Source organism: Serinus canaria, chromosome 21, assembly GCF_022539315.1.
Source record: "Serinus canaria isolate serCan28SL12 chromosome 21, serCan2020, whole genome shotgun sequence".
In the NCBI taxonomy this organism is placed as follows: domain Eukaryota; kingdom Metazoa; phylum Chordata; class Aves; order Passeriformes; family Fringillidae; genus Serinus; species Serinus canaria.
In genome coordinates, this window is record NC_066334.1 from 731856 (window position 1) to 743877 (window position 12022).

The 12022-nt window shown below is 48.8% G+C and overlaps 1 protein-coding gene across 4 annotated transcripts in view; it reads left to right on the top strand.

Annotated features, from left to right (window-relative positions):
• Positions 1–3542, top strand: part of EPHB2 (EPH receptor B2) — a 125212-nt gene extending 121670 nt beyond the window's left edge. For all 4 annotated transcript variants that reach the window (XM_030231468.2, XM_030231465.2, XM_030231466.2 and 1 more), the window contains exon 16: positions 2263–3542. In XM_030231468.2, the coding sequence (XP_030087328.2) occupies positions 2263–2371 (109 nt within the window). In that variant the 3' untranslated portion in view covers positions 2372–3542. The remainder of the gene's footprint in view (positions 1–2262) is intronic.
• The last annotated feature ends 8480 nt before the right edge of the window (positions 3543–12022 follow it).

Consider the following 12022-nt stretch of genomic DNA (forward strand, 5'->3'; position numbering starts at 1 on the left):
TCAGCACCTGATTCTTAGCAAGTCCTTCAGAGAAATCAGGCAGCTGAAGACCCACTTCTGGAGGGTTTTGAAATCCCTTGGGGCTGGCTGGGACTTTGATGCCTCTGCTGAAAGAGTTGTGGCTGGCTGCAGGTATCTCTAGAAACCCTCAGAAAGGGCCAAGCATTAGAGCCATCTGTAACGGCTGCAATGTCTGAGCCTGGTGGCCAGGGAGGTTTTTGGATTTGTGCTTAATTCCAGATGCTTAAATCTACCAGTGAGTCAGAATCCATTCACTCAAACAGCCACTGTGACTTTCTCTGGCTTTTTGTTCTTATTTGCTGCTAGGAAGTTCCCATGGCAGTTCTGACTGTTTTGGGACATTTGTGGTGCAATCCCGAGGCCCTGGGGATGATTTTGTCACAATATTGGCTGGGTTGATACAACAGAAAGAGAGTCCATGAAATCGGAATGGTAGGGAAGAACTTTGATCAAAGAGAGGTATCAGACCACAATCAGCCCCTGCCTGGGTTCTGCTATTTGCAATATCTGACAGCAGGCAGGATGCAGACAATCCAGCTAATGCTGTCTGTTCTTTCACAGACATCCTCAGAGTCCCCTGAATGCCAGTTCTCCCAGTTTCTTACCATGTCCCTCAAGTCCTCTCCAAGAGCTTTCACCACAATTCCAAGGGCATCCTCAGCTCAGGTCCCACTGGTTTTGGCAAACTTCCATTCCACATTCCTCACCTGCTTGGCTGCATGTACAGTAGAGAGGACAGTCCAAGTCCTTTTTCCTTGGAAAATTGTGGTCTAACAGGACTAGACACCACCCCCTGATGTTCACTGGCCTTTGCAGAAGCTGATAGAAATGTCAGTGGAGATGCTGATTCATCCAGATTTGGAGAGCCAGCAAAGTGTGAATGTTTCCTGAAAACTGACTCAGTTCCCCAAATCCACATGGTCTCAACATTGACCTGCTGGAAAGGGTTCTCACTGGTTCATCTGCAGGCTGGGACACCTGGGACACGAATTATCTTTCAATAGTCACAGAACCATTTGAGCTGGAAGGCATCTTAAAGCTCATCTTAAAGCCATGGGCTTTAAGACACTTTCCACTATCCCACCTTGCTCCAAACTCCATCCAGCCTGGCCTTGGACACTTCCAGGGAAGGGCCAGCCACAGCTTCTCTGGGCAACCAGAGCCAGGGCCTCACCACCCTCTGAGCAAAGAATTCCTTCCCAATATCCAATCAAATATTTAATGTCCAGGGCAGAAGGCTCGGAATCACAGGGTTGGGCAGAGCCACAGTCTTATACTGGTTTACAGACATGAGTGAAGATTTTTTTCCTCCCTTTGGAGCTCCTCTTTATCCTTCTTTGCCCAACAACTTCCACTCCAAACATGGCAAAGATTTTGCCACTCCTCCCCTAAAGTTAAGGACAAAAGGCATGTGAAATTCCTTCAAGTCAGGTTTGGGTCATGTGGCCTCCCATCCCCTGATGGGAAGAAGATGATCTGAAGATTTCATGACTAAGGTTTATTTGCCAAGGGGGAGATGAGAGCAAACTCAGCTGGAGACACATACAGGACCAATTTAGAACCACACTCATGCTCTCGGCAGGACTTTGATTTCTCTCAGATGTCTAAATCTATAAAAAATATAAGCTGTCCAAAAATGAGAGTGCTGTGATTTAACAAAAGGATAAGTGTAAAAATTGATCACTTCATGGTCTTATCAGCTCAAAGGAAAAACATCAAGAACAGCATCATCTGCATATGGGAGTCATATCTACACTGAGGAGGGGCAGCACATCCCTGTCTTGTGTCTCCAGGGGTAGAAAAAACGGGTTAGTGTGTCACAAAATGAAAGAAAATCCAAAACAGTACATAGGTAAAAAAATTAAAGGCAAATTGACTCACAAGCAGAGAGCAGAGTCTGTGGCATTTTGTTTCAACTCTCTGTTGAGGTTCAGGACTCTGAGGGTGCTGCACCTAGGTATAAAGTGCAAAGATTGGACAATAAGCAGGAAAAAGAAAAGAGTAGAGGTTTGACAAGGTTTGCATCTGTTTGTTGCATTCATGAAAGAAATCTGTGGATACATCAGCTCTCTAAATACTATTCTCAAGGACTCATAGAATCAGGGGATCATAGAATCACAGAATCCCAGAATGGTTTGGGTTGAAAGGGACCTTAAAGATAATTTTAAATCCCATCTATGATCTTGTTCTGCTGTGAGAAAATACATCCTGATATTTGTGTTTGTTTCCTTTCCTCCCAAGGGACATTCTGCGAGTTGGGGTCACTTTAGCAGGACACCAGAAGAAAATTCTGAACAGTATCCAGGTGATGAGAGCACAGATGAACCAAATCCAGTCTGTGGAGGTTTGATAGCTGCCTGTCCTCCTGCTCCTCCTCCTCGAGGCCCTGCTCCACTTTGCCCCTGTATGTCCAAGCTCCAGCTCCTGAGTGTTCTGCATGGACCAGAGACAGGCAGCTGCTCTGAGGATCACGGCAGCAGGAGGGAACACCCTGTCCTCAACAATGAGAAGTTGCCAAGAGCTTCTAGAATTTAAGCAATGGAAAAAGGGAACAAAAAAAATAGACAACTATTTTGAAAAAAAAAAACAAAAAATAAACAAACCACAAAATATTTTTAAATAATAATAAAGCAATTGCATTCTTGAAAAGGGCTCCAAGACCAATGGGAGTCTCCAAAGGAAGAGCAAAGAGCGGCTTCATGTTTCCTCTTGCACAAGGCTACTGCAGCTGGACCCAGGCACCTCTGGAGCAGTGGGGCTTCTCCAGGAAGAGGAATGCAAGGAAAGGCCACGAGAAGCACATCTCTTCCTCCCGTGGACTCTAGGAATGCTGTGAGCCAGGCCCTTCCCCAGAGCCCCTGTGAGCAGATCAGACGGGGAGAGCTGAAGCTCTTTGGTGCTCAAGTGCATCTCAGAAACTGACGGACTCCTTCAAAAGCTGAAGACTTTTTTTTAAAAAAAAAAAAAACAAACAAAACCACAACAAATAAACTAAGACTAGAGGAGGCTGTTTCCGACAAATGAGAAGGAATCTGTAACACTTGGGGGGGCGGGGATGGGGAAAACCAATCCTTTTTTACATCTCTTATTTTCTCTTGTCATGGAACAGTTTTGTGAGTGACAGTTTCCTAAGGGTCCGTCCATCCACCCTCCAATGGCATCATGTCTCATACATATCATTGCTCAAGACTTTAGTGATATCCTTTCTAGATGCCAATGATCTTTTCCCAGAAGACTTCCCAAGTACAGTATGTAGTAGTTTTTGATTGCAAATGCTGACGTGTACCTTTATTTTTCGGTTGTCATTGTTGGGAGATTTGTCCTTTTACATTGTTTTGTTAACATCAGTTTGTGAGTTTGGGATTGGAAATTTTCAGTTGGTTGGGGGTTTGGTTTTTTTAATGAAAAAGAAATTACATCTCCAAGCATCATATCATCCAAGAACTTGAATCCCTTCCCTGTGGAAGGAAAAATTGCAGCTTATTGACCATATGTCAGGAGAAAAAGGGTTTTTATATGCACATTTCCTCCTGTTTGCTTATTTGTTCTTTCCAATTGGTCGTGGCACGACAGATGTTTGTGGCTCTTGGGGTTCCAGGTGTTTGCCAAAGTGAAATGGCCACCAGCTCAACTTGGGGGTGAGCAGCATCGCAAGGGGTTGGGAGGGAAATGTGGGAGGGTGGTGGGGTTTTGTGAGGAAATGATGACTCCACCGGTGGCTTCAGAGCCCTTTGGAAGTGTCTGGCTGCTGAGAAAGGTGTTGGCTTGGTGCATGGGAAAGGCAGGGCAAGACCAGTCCTCTCAGAGGAGCTTGTAGCACAGCATGTTGGAGAGGGGATTGTGTTATCTCCAAGTGGGGATGGGTCCCTGCAGGTGCCAGGCTGTGCAGGTGGGCTCTGTGCCTTGGGGACCCTATCCCTTTGTTGGGTGATGCAGCTTCAGGCTCAGCCCCTCACATCAAAGAGAGCCTGGGACAGCAAAAATTCCAATCCCAGCTCTCCAGAGGCAAAATGCTGTGGGTGAAGCTGAATGATCAATCAATGTGTTTGTAAATAACTGAAAAAAATTCTTTAGTTACTGACCAGGTCTTTGGGATGTGTGAATGCCACCAGCTGAGCGCAGGGAGGTGCAGATGAGAATCGTGTTGTTCTCTGTGCCCAACACCCCCTTGCATTCTTTGAAGCATTCCACATGTGGCATTTTCCCGCCCATCTCCTGGGCATGGCCTCAGGACTGGTGTTTACAAGCCCTTGTCTGCCATTGCATGTCATTCCTGGGCTACTCCTCCTCTTGTTTTTGGTGGCAAGGAGTGTTGAAAGCACGTTCACTGGGAGCTGCCTGGCTATATTTTCCAGGACCTGAATCCAAAAGGAAGTGTGTCTGCTGTGCATGAAAATCCCAAGCTGTCTAGACCTCTGTGGCCAGACATCATCTCCCCAGACTGCTTGGAAAATATGAGGCCCTTTATGAAATACTTCCAGCATTTTCTGCTGCCAGAGCAGATCCAACAACAAAGCCCTTGCGAGTGGCATCAGAGCAGCCCCTACAAGTGAGACTTCTCTCCTGAGCCCTTGCCCTATCCCAGGGTTAGATGCTCCAGGAGCAGGGACTTTTCAATTTTCCCTCCAGCCCCTGTTAATCCAAAATCTCTAGTGCAGTGTTGTGTTTGTTTTTGCATCCAGCCCAGCCCTGGGTTTGCAGCTCTGGGCTTGCCTGTAGTGATGGGAACCTGGCAGGAGGTGTGTGCTGAGTGCCAGGGTCCTGTCCTGAGCTCAGTGCCCACAGGGTATCCCCTGAGACAGCCCCAGCATCTCCCTGCATGGCTGGCAGGTGGCACAGAGTAGTGTGGAGCGAGGGGCAGTGGGCTGTAGGCATGGACTGTGCAGGTGGTACCTGGATGGGCAGCTCTGCCCCAAATCCAGCCTGGTTTAGCCTGTGTATCCAAAGGGATACTTGGAATGCCTTTGTATCCAAAAAGCACTTGCTCCTGGTCAGGTGATGGGCTCATCTTTGAAAGGACATAAAAAGTCACTGGAGTTGACTAAACCACAGGAAGTGTTTGCAGAGGGCACACAGGGAAACCAGGAGCTCCCAGGTGTGCCCAGTCCCAGTGTGGTGTGGGAGCCTCCCCTGGTGTGTCTGTCCCACATTGTGGCTGCTGTGCTTTGACAAGGAGCAGTTGTCACTGTGCCCCAAAGGCATGTGAAGCTCTCTGAGGCAATGCAGGGTGAGGGCAGGATGGTGCTGTGCCAATGTCCAGCCACAGCCAGGAGTGACCTCGTGCCCCAAAGCTCTGCCAGGAGAGCTCTGCCTACAAAACTCACCAGCAGATTCCTGTGGGGCAGCCATGTGGAAGGAGCACATGATGCCCCTCACTTGTCCTCCCCAGACAATTCCTGACTGTTCTCTGCCACCCCCTACATTCCTGCAGACACTAAGGAGGAGCAATACCCAGACAGCATCCCTACAGAGCAACCCAGGCCTTGGAAGGGCACTTCAGGTCTTCTTCATTTGGAGACATTTTGTCTCAATGCACTAAATCTCCTTGCTGGCTGCTTCAGACACATCTACCTGCCAGACGCAGCCCACTGTGAAGGACAGGTCCCAGTGCCACAGCCCCCAGAGCTGCGGCAACCATCTTCAGGACTGAGAAAGCAGATCCTTGTCTCTTCTGACCAAAAATCACACAGTGGTGGTGGTACTAAAAGTAACACCTTCCCATCTGTTTGTACCAGACACAGCTGTGACATCTGTGTTTGGCTGTGTAGGACTAATGGAGAGCTGGGCTAAAATAGGCATGGTCCAGAAAACCCTGCAGTTTTCTGCATCCTTCAGCTCTCCTGGGAGCATGAGGAACCGAGTTCCTGACAAGTGCTTTGGTTGTAAACACCTCTGGCACATGCTGCAGAGTGAGGGCCGAGGCACTGGAGTGACAATAAGGTATTTATTTCATGTGTCTCCAATGTACTGCTACAACATGGGAGTCTGATGGAATACTCAGCGTGTTCCAAGGGGAAAAGGGGAAAAGGCACTCACTAACATTGACACTGTGAAGTGCTGTTGTGCATGTGCATGTGTGCATGTGTGGGTACGTAACAAAGATCATCACATGGAGATTTGCGGGCAGCTTGTTGCAATTTTCACATTTCCCCTGTACCTTTCAAGCTACCTCCCAGCCCTTCCCTGCTCCCCTTCCCATTTCCTTCTGAGGATCAGCCTGAGGATGGCATTCAGTAGGAATGCTGAGCAGCTTGGAATTTCTCAGTTGGTTGGACAGTTGGTTTTCTTCCCTGGGCAGAGCAGAGGAAGAAAAGCATATGTGGAGAGTAAAAAGTTAAAATATGTTTTGTGGGTCATTTCCAGTTGTTGCCTCCAGCCCATTTGCTGGAATTACAGCCCAGGGTTGTGAGGAAAAGAGAAAAAACAGCCCTGTAAGACACAGCAGTGTCATGAGGAATTACTTGTCCTAGTGGCTGTGGGGACAGGCAACAGGGCACTGTGAGCTGCACATCCCCTCCCTAAAGGATCTGCTCTCCTCCCCAGTAAACCCTCAGAACTGCCTTCCATGAATTAGTGGGGATTTGTGCTTTTCAGCAGCTGAGGAGCTTCTCCTCTCCATAAAATCCTCACTGCCAAGCAGCAGCTTCCAAAGGCAGCAACCCATGCTGGGCTTCCATGTGGCCAGATAAACGTGGCTGTCCCAGGGTTCCCCACTGCTGCAGGGTTCCTTTAGTGCTCTAATCCCAGGGTGGAATGAGATCCATCCCATGGCTCCACTGCAGTGGTACAGCCGGGTCAGCTCATGGTGAGGGAGAGCCACGTGCAGGGCAGGGGCTGGAGGACCTGGGGACGCAGCAGAGCTTCCTCCTTGCCTTGCAAGATCAGCCACACAGGGAGTGCTGGCTCCTGTGAGCCCTTTCCCCAAACCAGGATCCTGCTCTCTGCACTGGCTGTTGAGCACTACCCAGAGCAGCTCCCTCCTGGCCTGAGCTGAGCTGAGCTGAGCTGAGTTGAGTTGAGCTGAGCTGAGTTGAGTTGAGCTGAGCTGAGGGACCTTCATCAGCATCAGCTGCTGGCTGCACTACAGGGCTTTTCCCACACTCCCTGAAGCTGTTCTTGGAATCTGAGTTGAAGGAAGGGTTCTTTCCCAGGAATCATCACCTAGGCTGTGGATTAGCTGTGGCCTGTAGAGAGAACCTCTTGGAGGGTTTGAGCAGCTGAGGAAACTTCTTGTTCTATTTGCCAGGCTGATTTATATGAATCCTGGAGTCAGGGCTTGAACTGTGCTGCATCGTTAATAGTTGTATCCTCTGATGATGCAATAAATCTGGGACTGCCTTGGATGTACAACAGAGTCCTGGAAGTGTCACTGCTGTCTGGTTTGGTTTAGTGGAGTTTATTGTTTTAATGTAAATCATCTTCTTTCCTGCATGTAAGACTCGAGGCTGATTTAATGTAGGTCTTTTTCCATCCTCAAATATGTTACATATTTGCAAGTTCTTCACATACAGGATTCAACTTTTTTATCTGCAGTCACGTTTTGGCTTTTTTCATTTAAACTTGTTCGGGACATCTTTGCTTGTAATTCTTTGCCCTTCCCAGGACACAGCCTTGGCCTGTGTTTGATTCCATACATGTTCCAATCTTCCACTGCTCTCCTAGAAAACTCCCTGCACTCTCCAAATATTTCCTGGAATTTACCTCCTTGCTGTCCCTGTGTAAACTCCTGCCAACTCCACTGACAAATGTTATTTGCAGAAATTTGGGACTGAAAGCAAGAAGTCCTCTCTCCCCACAAATCTTTTCCTGAATCTGCATTCCTGCTGTCTTAAAACCTATTCAGCAGTATCTCTCCCTTTTTTTTCTCCTTTTTAAATTCTGCAAGAAATTCCTCTGTGAGCTCTGCAGGAGTGCAGCAGCAGTGCCACTCTCTGATTCCTTGGGACATCCCAGTGCCCCCATTGCCAGCCCTGCAAACAAACCCCACTCAGCCTTGCATGCCTCATTTTTTATCAGGAATTCTGTTTTGCCTTCATGATGAAAAGAACAACAAATACTTGGTTGATTTCCAGCTCTTTTGTTCCAGTAAACTTGAGGAATTCTTCACTTGCCTCAACTGTAGCTTCAGCTTCTACCTCTGGGGTCGGTCTGGAGCCCTTGCACAGCTGTAGTGCCATATCCTTTGGTTATTCCAACTGAGTCTGGGAGGGAAGGAATAAATTTTGTCTGTAAGAGCCAAACAGCTGTGTTAGGAAAAACTAATGGAAGGGGTTCAAGGAGGATTCCTGCCCATGGCAGGGAGTTGGAACAGATGATATATAAGGTCCTTTCCAACCCAAACCATCCCAGGATTCCACGAGGACTGGGGGAAGTGTGTTACTCTACCTGAGGATGAAGCTGGCAGTCAGATCCCCCTTTCCCCAAATTGCCTTTGGTCTGTACTTTCAGCTCACTGACTCCAGGCTGAGTGGGCTGGGTTGGGAGATGGAGGTTGTTAAAATCACCAGCCTGGGACAGATGGTGTGGCAAACCCACAGCCTGGCTTGGCCTTTGCTGGTGGAGAATAAATGTGAAATTTCTGCTTGCCATCAGATATTGGCATTCAGGAGCCTTCACACAAGGTCACGAGCCAGTGAATTTTTGATGTGCTAGCTCTGCAAATGCTAGAGATGCTTTTGTTCTCCTCCATTCAAAAGGGATACTATACATATAGATGCAGCCAGATCAGGGCTTCTGTAACAGCCAGAAGTCTGTGGGAGATATAAAAGATAAATAGACTTTGATTCTTGGTTTTGGCAGAGGTAAACCACAATGATAAAAATTTCATGCCCTTAAATCAGAAAGGATGTGAGAAAGGTGAGAAAGCAGCAGTCACTGTTTCTGACAGTAACAGCTTGAGGGCAAGGGAAGCAGAATATTCCTTGGCACAGAGCACAGTGGTTGGAGGGTGGAATTCATGGCTGGAACATGGATAGCCAGCACTGGATGGATTGATGGGAAAAGGAGAGATGACTTTAAGCTAAAGGAGGATAAGTTTAGATGGGATTTTAGGGAGAAATTCTTCCCTGTGAGAGAGGGGAGGCCCCAGCACAGATTGCCCAGAGAAGCTGTGGCTGTCCCTGGATCCCTGGCAGTGTCCAGTGCCAGGTTGGATGGGGCTTGGAACAACCTGGGATAGTGGAAGGTGTCCCTGCTCATGGCAGAGGGTGGGACTGGGTGAGCTTTGAGGTCCTTTCCAACCCAAAACATTCTGGGATTCAAAAGGTGACTGGACAAACTTTTAAAAGACTAATCTTGACACAAAAATACCTCTTCCAGTTTCACTGGGTCATGGATGCCTGGGGGCACAGGGTGTATAAGAGGATTCCTGCAGAAATTCTTTTATTTGATCGTATTCTTGGGACTGAAACATTCTACATCTCTTAAAAGCCCAAACACTCCATCAAGCATCATTGATTTTCCATTTTCACTCTTTCTGGGGAAGGATTTCTGTGTGGAGCCAGAGGGCTTCCCATGTCAGAGGAAACCACTTGCTTCCTCCTCCCAATTTCTTGTGTATCCCAAGGCATCCCTGGGGCTCAGAGGTGCAGTGGGACATCAGTGCCTCAAACAACTAGAAAAGTACAAAAAGAGAGATTGACTGAGTGATCTATCATGTGTTGGATGTGGAAGCTCCCTGTGGAAGCATTCTTACCTCAAACCTTCTTTCATGACCCGGAGAACCTTAGGAGTGCTGGGTATGAGAGATCCCTGACCTTCCCCTCCTCTGCTCTAGAGAGGTTTCTGACAGTGAGATTTGTCCCTCTGCATCAGCTGGCTCAGCCTTGTGACCTGCTGGTTGGTTGGCAATCTGAGCACGGGTCCAAATGCATGTGTCAGAGCTTCCTCAACGGTTAAAATGTAGGGAAAGAGACTGGGACAAGCTTCTAAAATGGGCAAAAAGCTCTTGGTGCAATGGAGGAACTCAGGACTGGGCTGGAAGAGTGCAAGGAAATCCCAGAGGGGCCCCAGAGCAGACACTGAGTGTTGAGGGCTCCAGGACAAGATCCAGGCAGGGATTAAGTGCAAGGTTTGGTTTTGAGTGCTGGCCCGGCTGTGAAGATGAATTTGTTCTTTATGTCCTGGGGTCAACTTGGATCCAGACATTAAAACCCTTCATTGCTTGGTCTGCCTTGATGGCACGAGTGAAAAGGTCTTTGGCACAGGCAGGGATTTTTGTCCACCTGCAGAGCAGCCCAGGAATGTGGGAGAAGGGCCAGGCTGCATTCCTGGCCCTTGCAGACCCTTCCTGAAGGGTCCCTGACTGCATTCCTGGCCCTTGCAGACCCTTGTGAGCTGAAGGGGGACCAGGGAAGGCACAGGTTGGTGCACCAGTGCTTCTTGCTTGGCCCCACCTGGGCTCTGGTCTCCAGGAGGAAGGGATGGGTTTATGAGCTCTCTGATGGTTCCTTTTTCCTCTAAAAGACCCAGCTTCTGAGTCTAGGATCCCAGGAGCATTGGGATCATAGGAAAACCCCAGCTTTTAGTGAAGGACAGTCCAGTCCTCATGTGAGGCGGCCAAGGTTCAGGGCTGTGGGTTTCATGTTGGCCATTCTCTGAAGTACAGAGAAATAAAGTTCAGATTGCAGGAGTTCCCAAAATCCTCCAGGGTTCTGAAGTGAGGACTTGCTCAGGGTGAGGCTGTCAGGTGTGGCTGGATCCCTCAGGTCTGTAGAAGCACTGACCATCCATCCCTCAAGCTCCAGTTTTCTTTCACGCTGTTCAACAGTGGAGGCAAGTGAAACAGCCCAGCTCCCCCTGCCCAGGATCAGCCATGGGCAGAGGGACAGGAAAGTGTGGTCATTCCTGTCCCATCCAACAGTGGGATCTGAGCAGTGAAAAGCCTGGTTTGAGCATGGGAGGAAGGAAAGCCTCCTTGGAGGGTGAGGGAGTTGGAGACACTAAACAGGAGCTACAGTCTGTGGATGCCCTGACAAGAAGAGCAATCCCTGTGGGTGTCATCCTGAATCACCCCAGTTCTCCTGCCTGGGTCCTGGCTTTGCTTCACCCCTCTTCAGGATGATCCTCCAAGACCCCACATCACAGCACATCCCCTGCCATCCTGCTAGAGATGGAGGGGGAGAAATCAAGGATCAGAGAAGGGGGCTTGCATCTGCTGCTTCTTTTGTGGATCTGCAGCCCCTGCACTGGAGATTTCTGTTGGGTGCCCTCCTCCAGTGACTTCTCCATTCACTTTTCAGGCTGTGACTCTTGCACTCTTTTCTTTGTCATTGCTTGTCCTCCACCTTCAGCTCTTTCTCTCTGCTGCTTCTCTGCCCTCTGTCCCCTCCCCAGTATGGAAGGGCTGCATGGTTTTTTCAGGTTTGGCCAAGGCCAGGGATTCTCTTCCTTGGAGCTGGCTCAGCAGATCTCTGCATGGAACCTCTGCTTTGCTACATCTCTCACCATTAAAAAATCCCCCCTTTGCCTCCCTTTCTTTCTGGAAACATCCACCTGACATCATAGATCTTCCTGGGTAAAGCAGTAGAAAGTTGTGTGAAAGCAGGTCTGGTGTGTCAGGATCCCTGGCCAGTGTTCCTGGGGCATTCAGGGGAGAGGCTCCAGCCCTGCCTCTTGCCACAGGAGAAGGAGCACATCCATCGGTGCTTGAACACCATTTGTACTTCCAGGTTTGCTTTGGAAAGGCTTTGCTGACCTTCTGTCACTCCCTGCCATGCTCTTTGCTCTTTGGATTGATGGGAGCTCAGTCCACCCAGGGAGTGCTTTGAGGCCCTGGTTTAAGTTTTGGCCCTGGTTTAAGTTCCAGCCCCTGAAGCCAGAGCTGAGGAGTCACAGTTCTTGCTGGATAAATGAGCCCGGTGCTTCCAAGCACGTCCCAAATAAAGGCATGACCCTTCTCACTTCCACAGGCTGTGGTCTGAGAGCACTGAGGAGCAAGAAACAGGAGTTTGGGAGCTCAGGGATCTCCTCTCAGGATGAGCTGGCGCAGATATCCAAACCT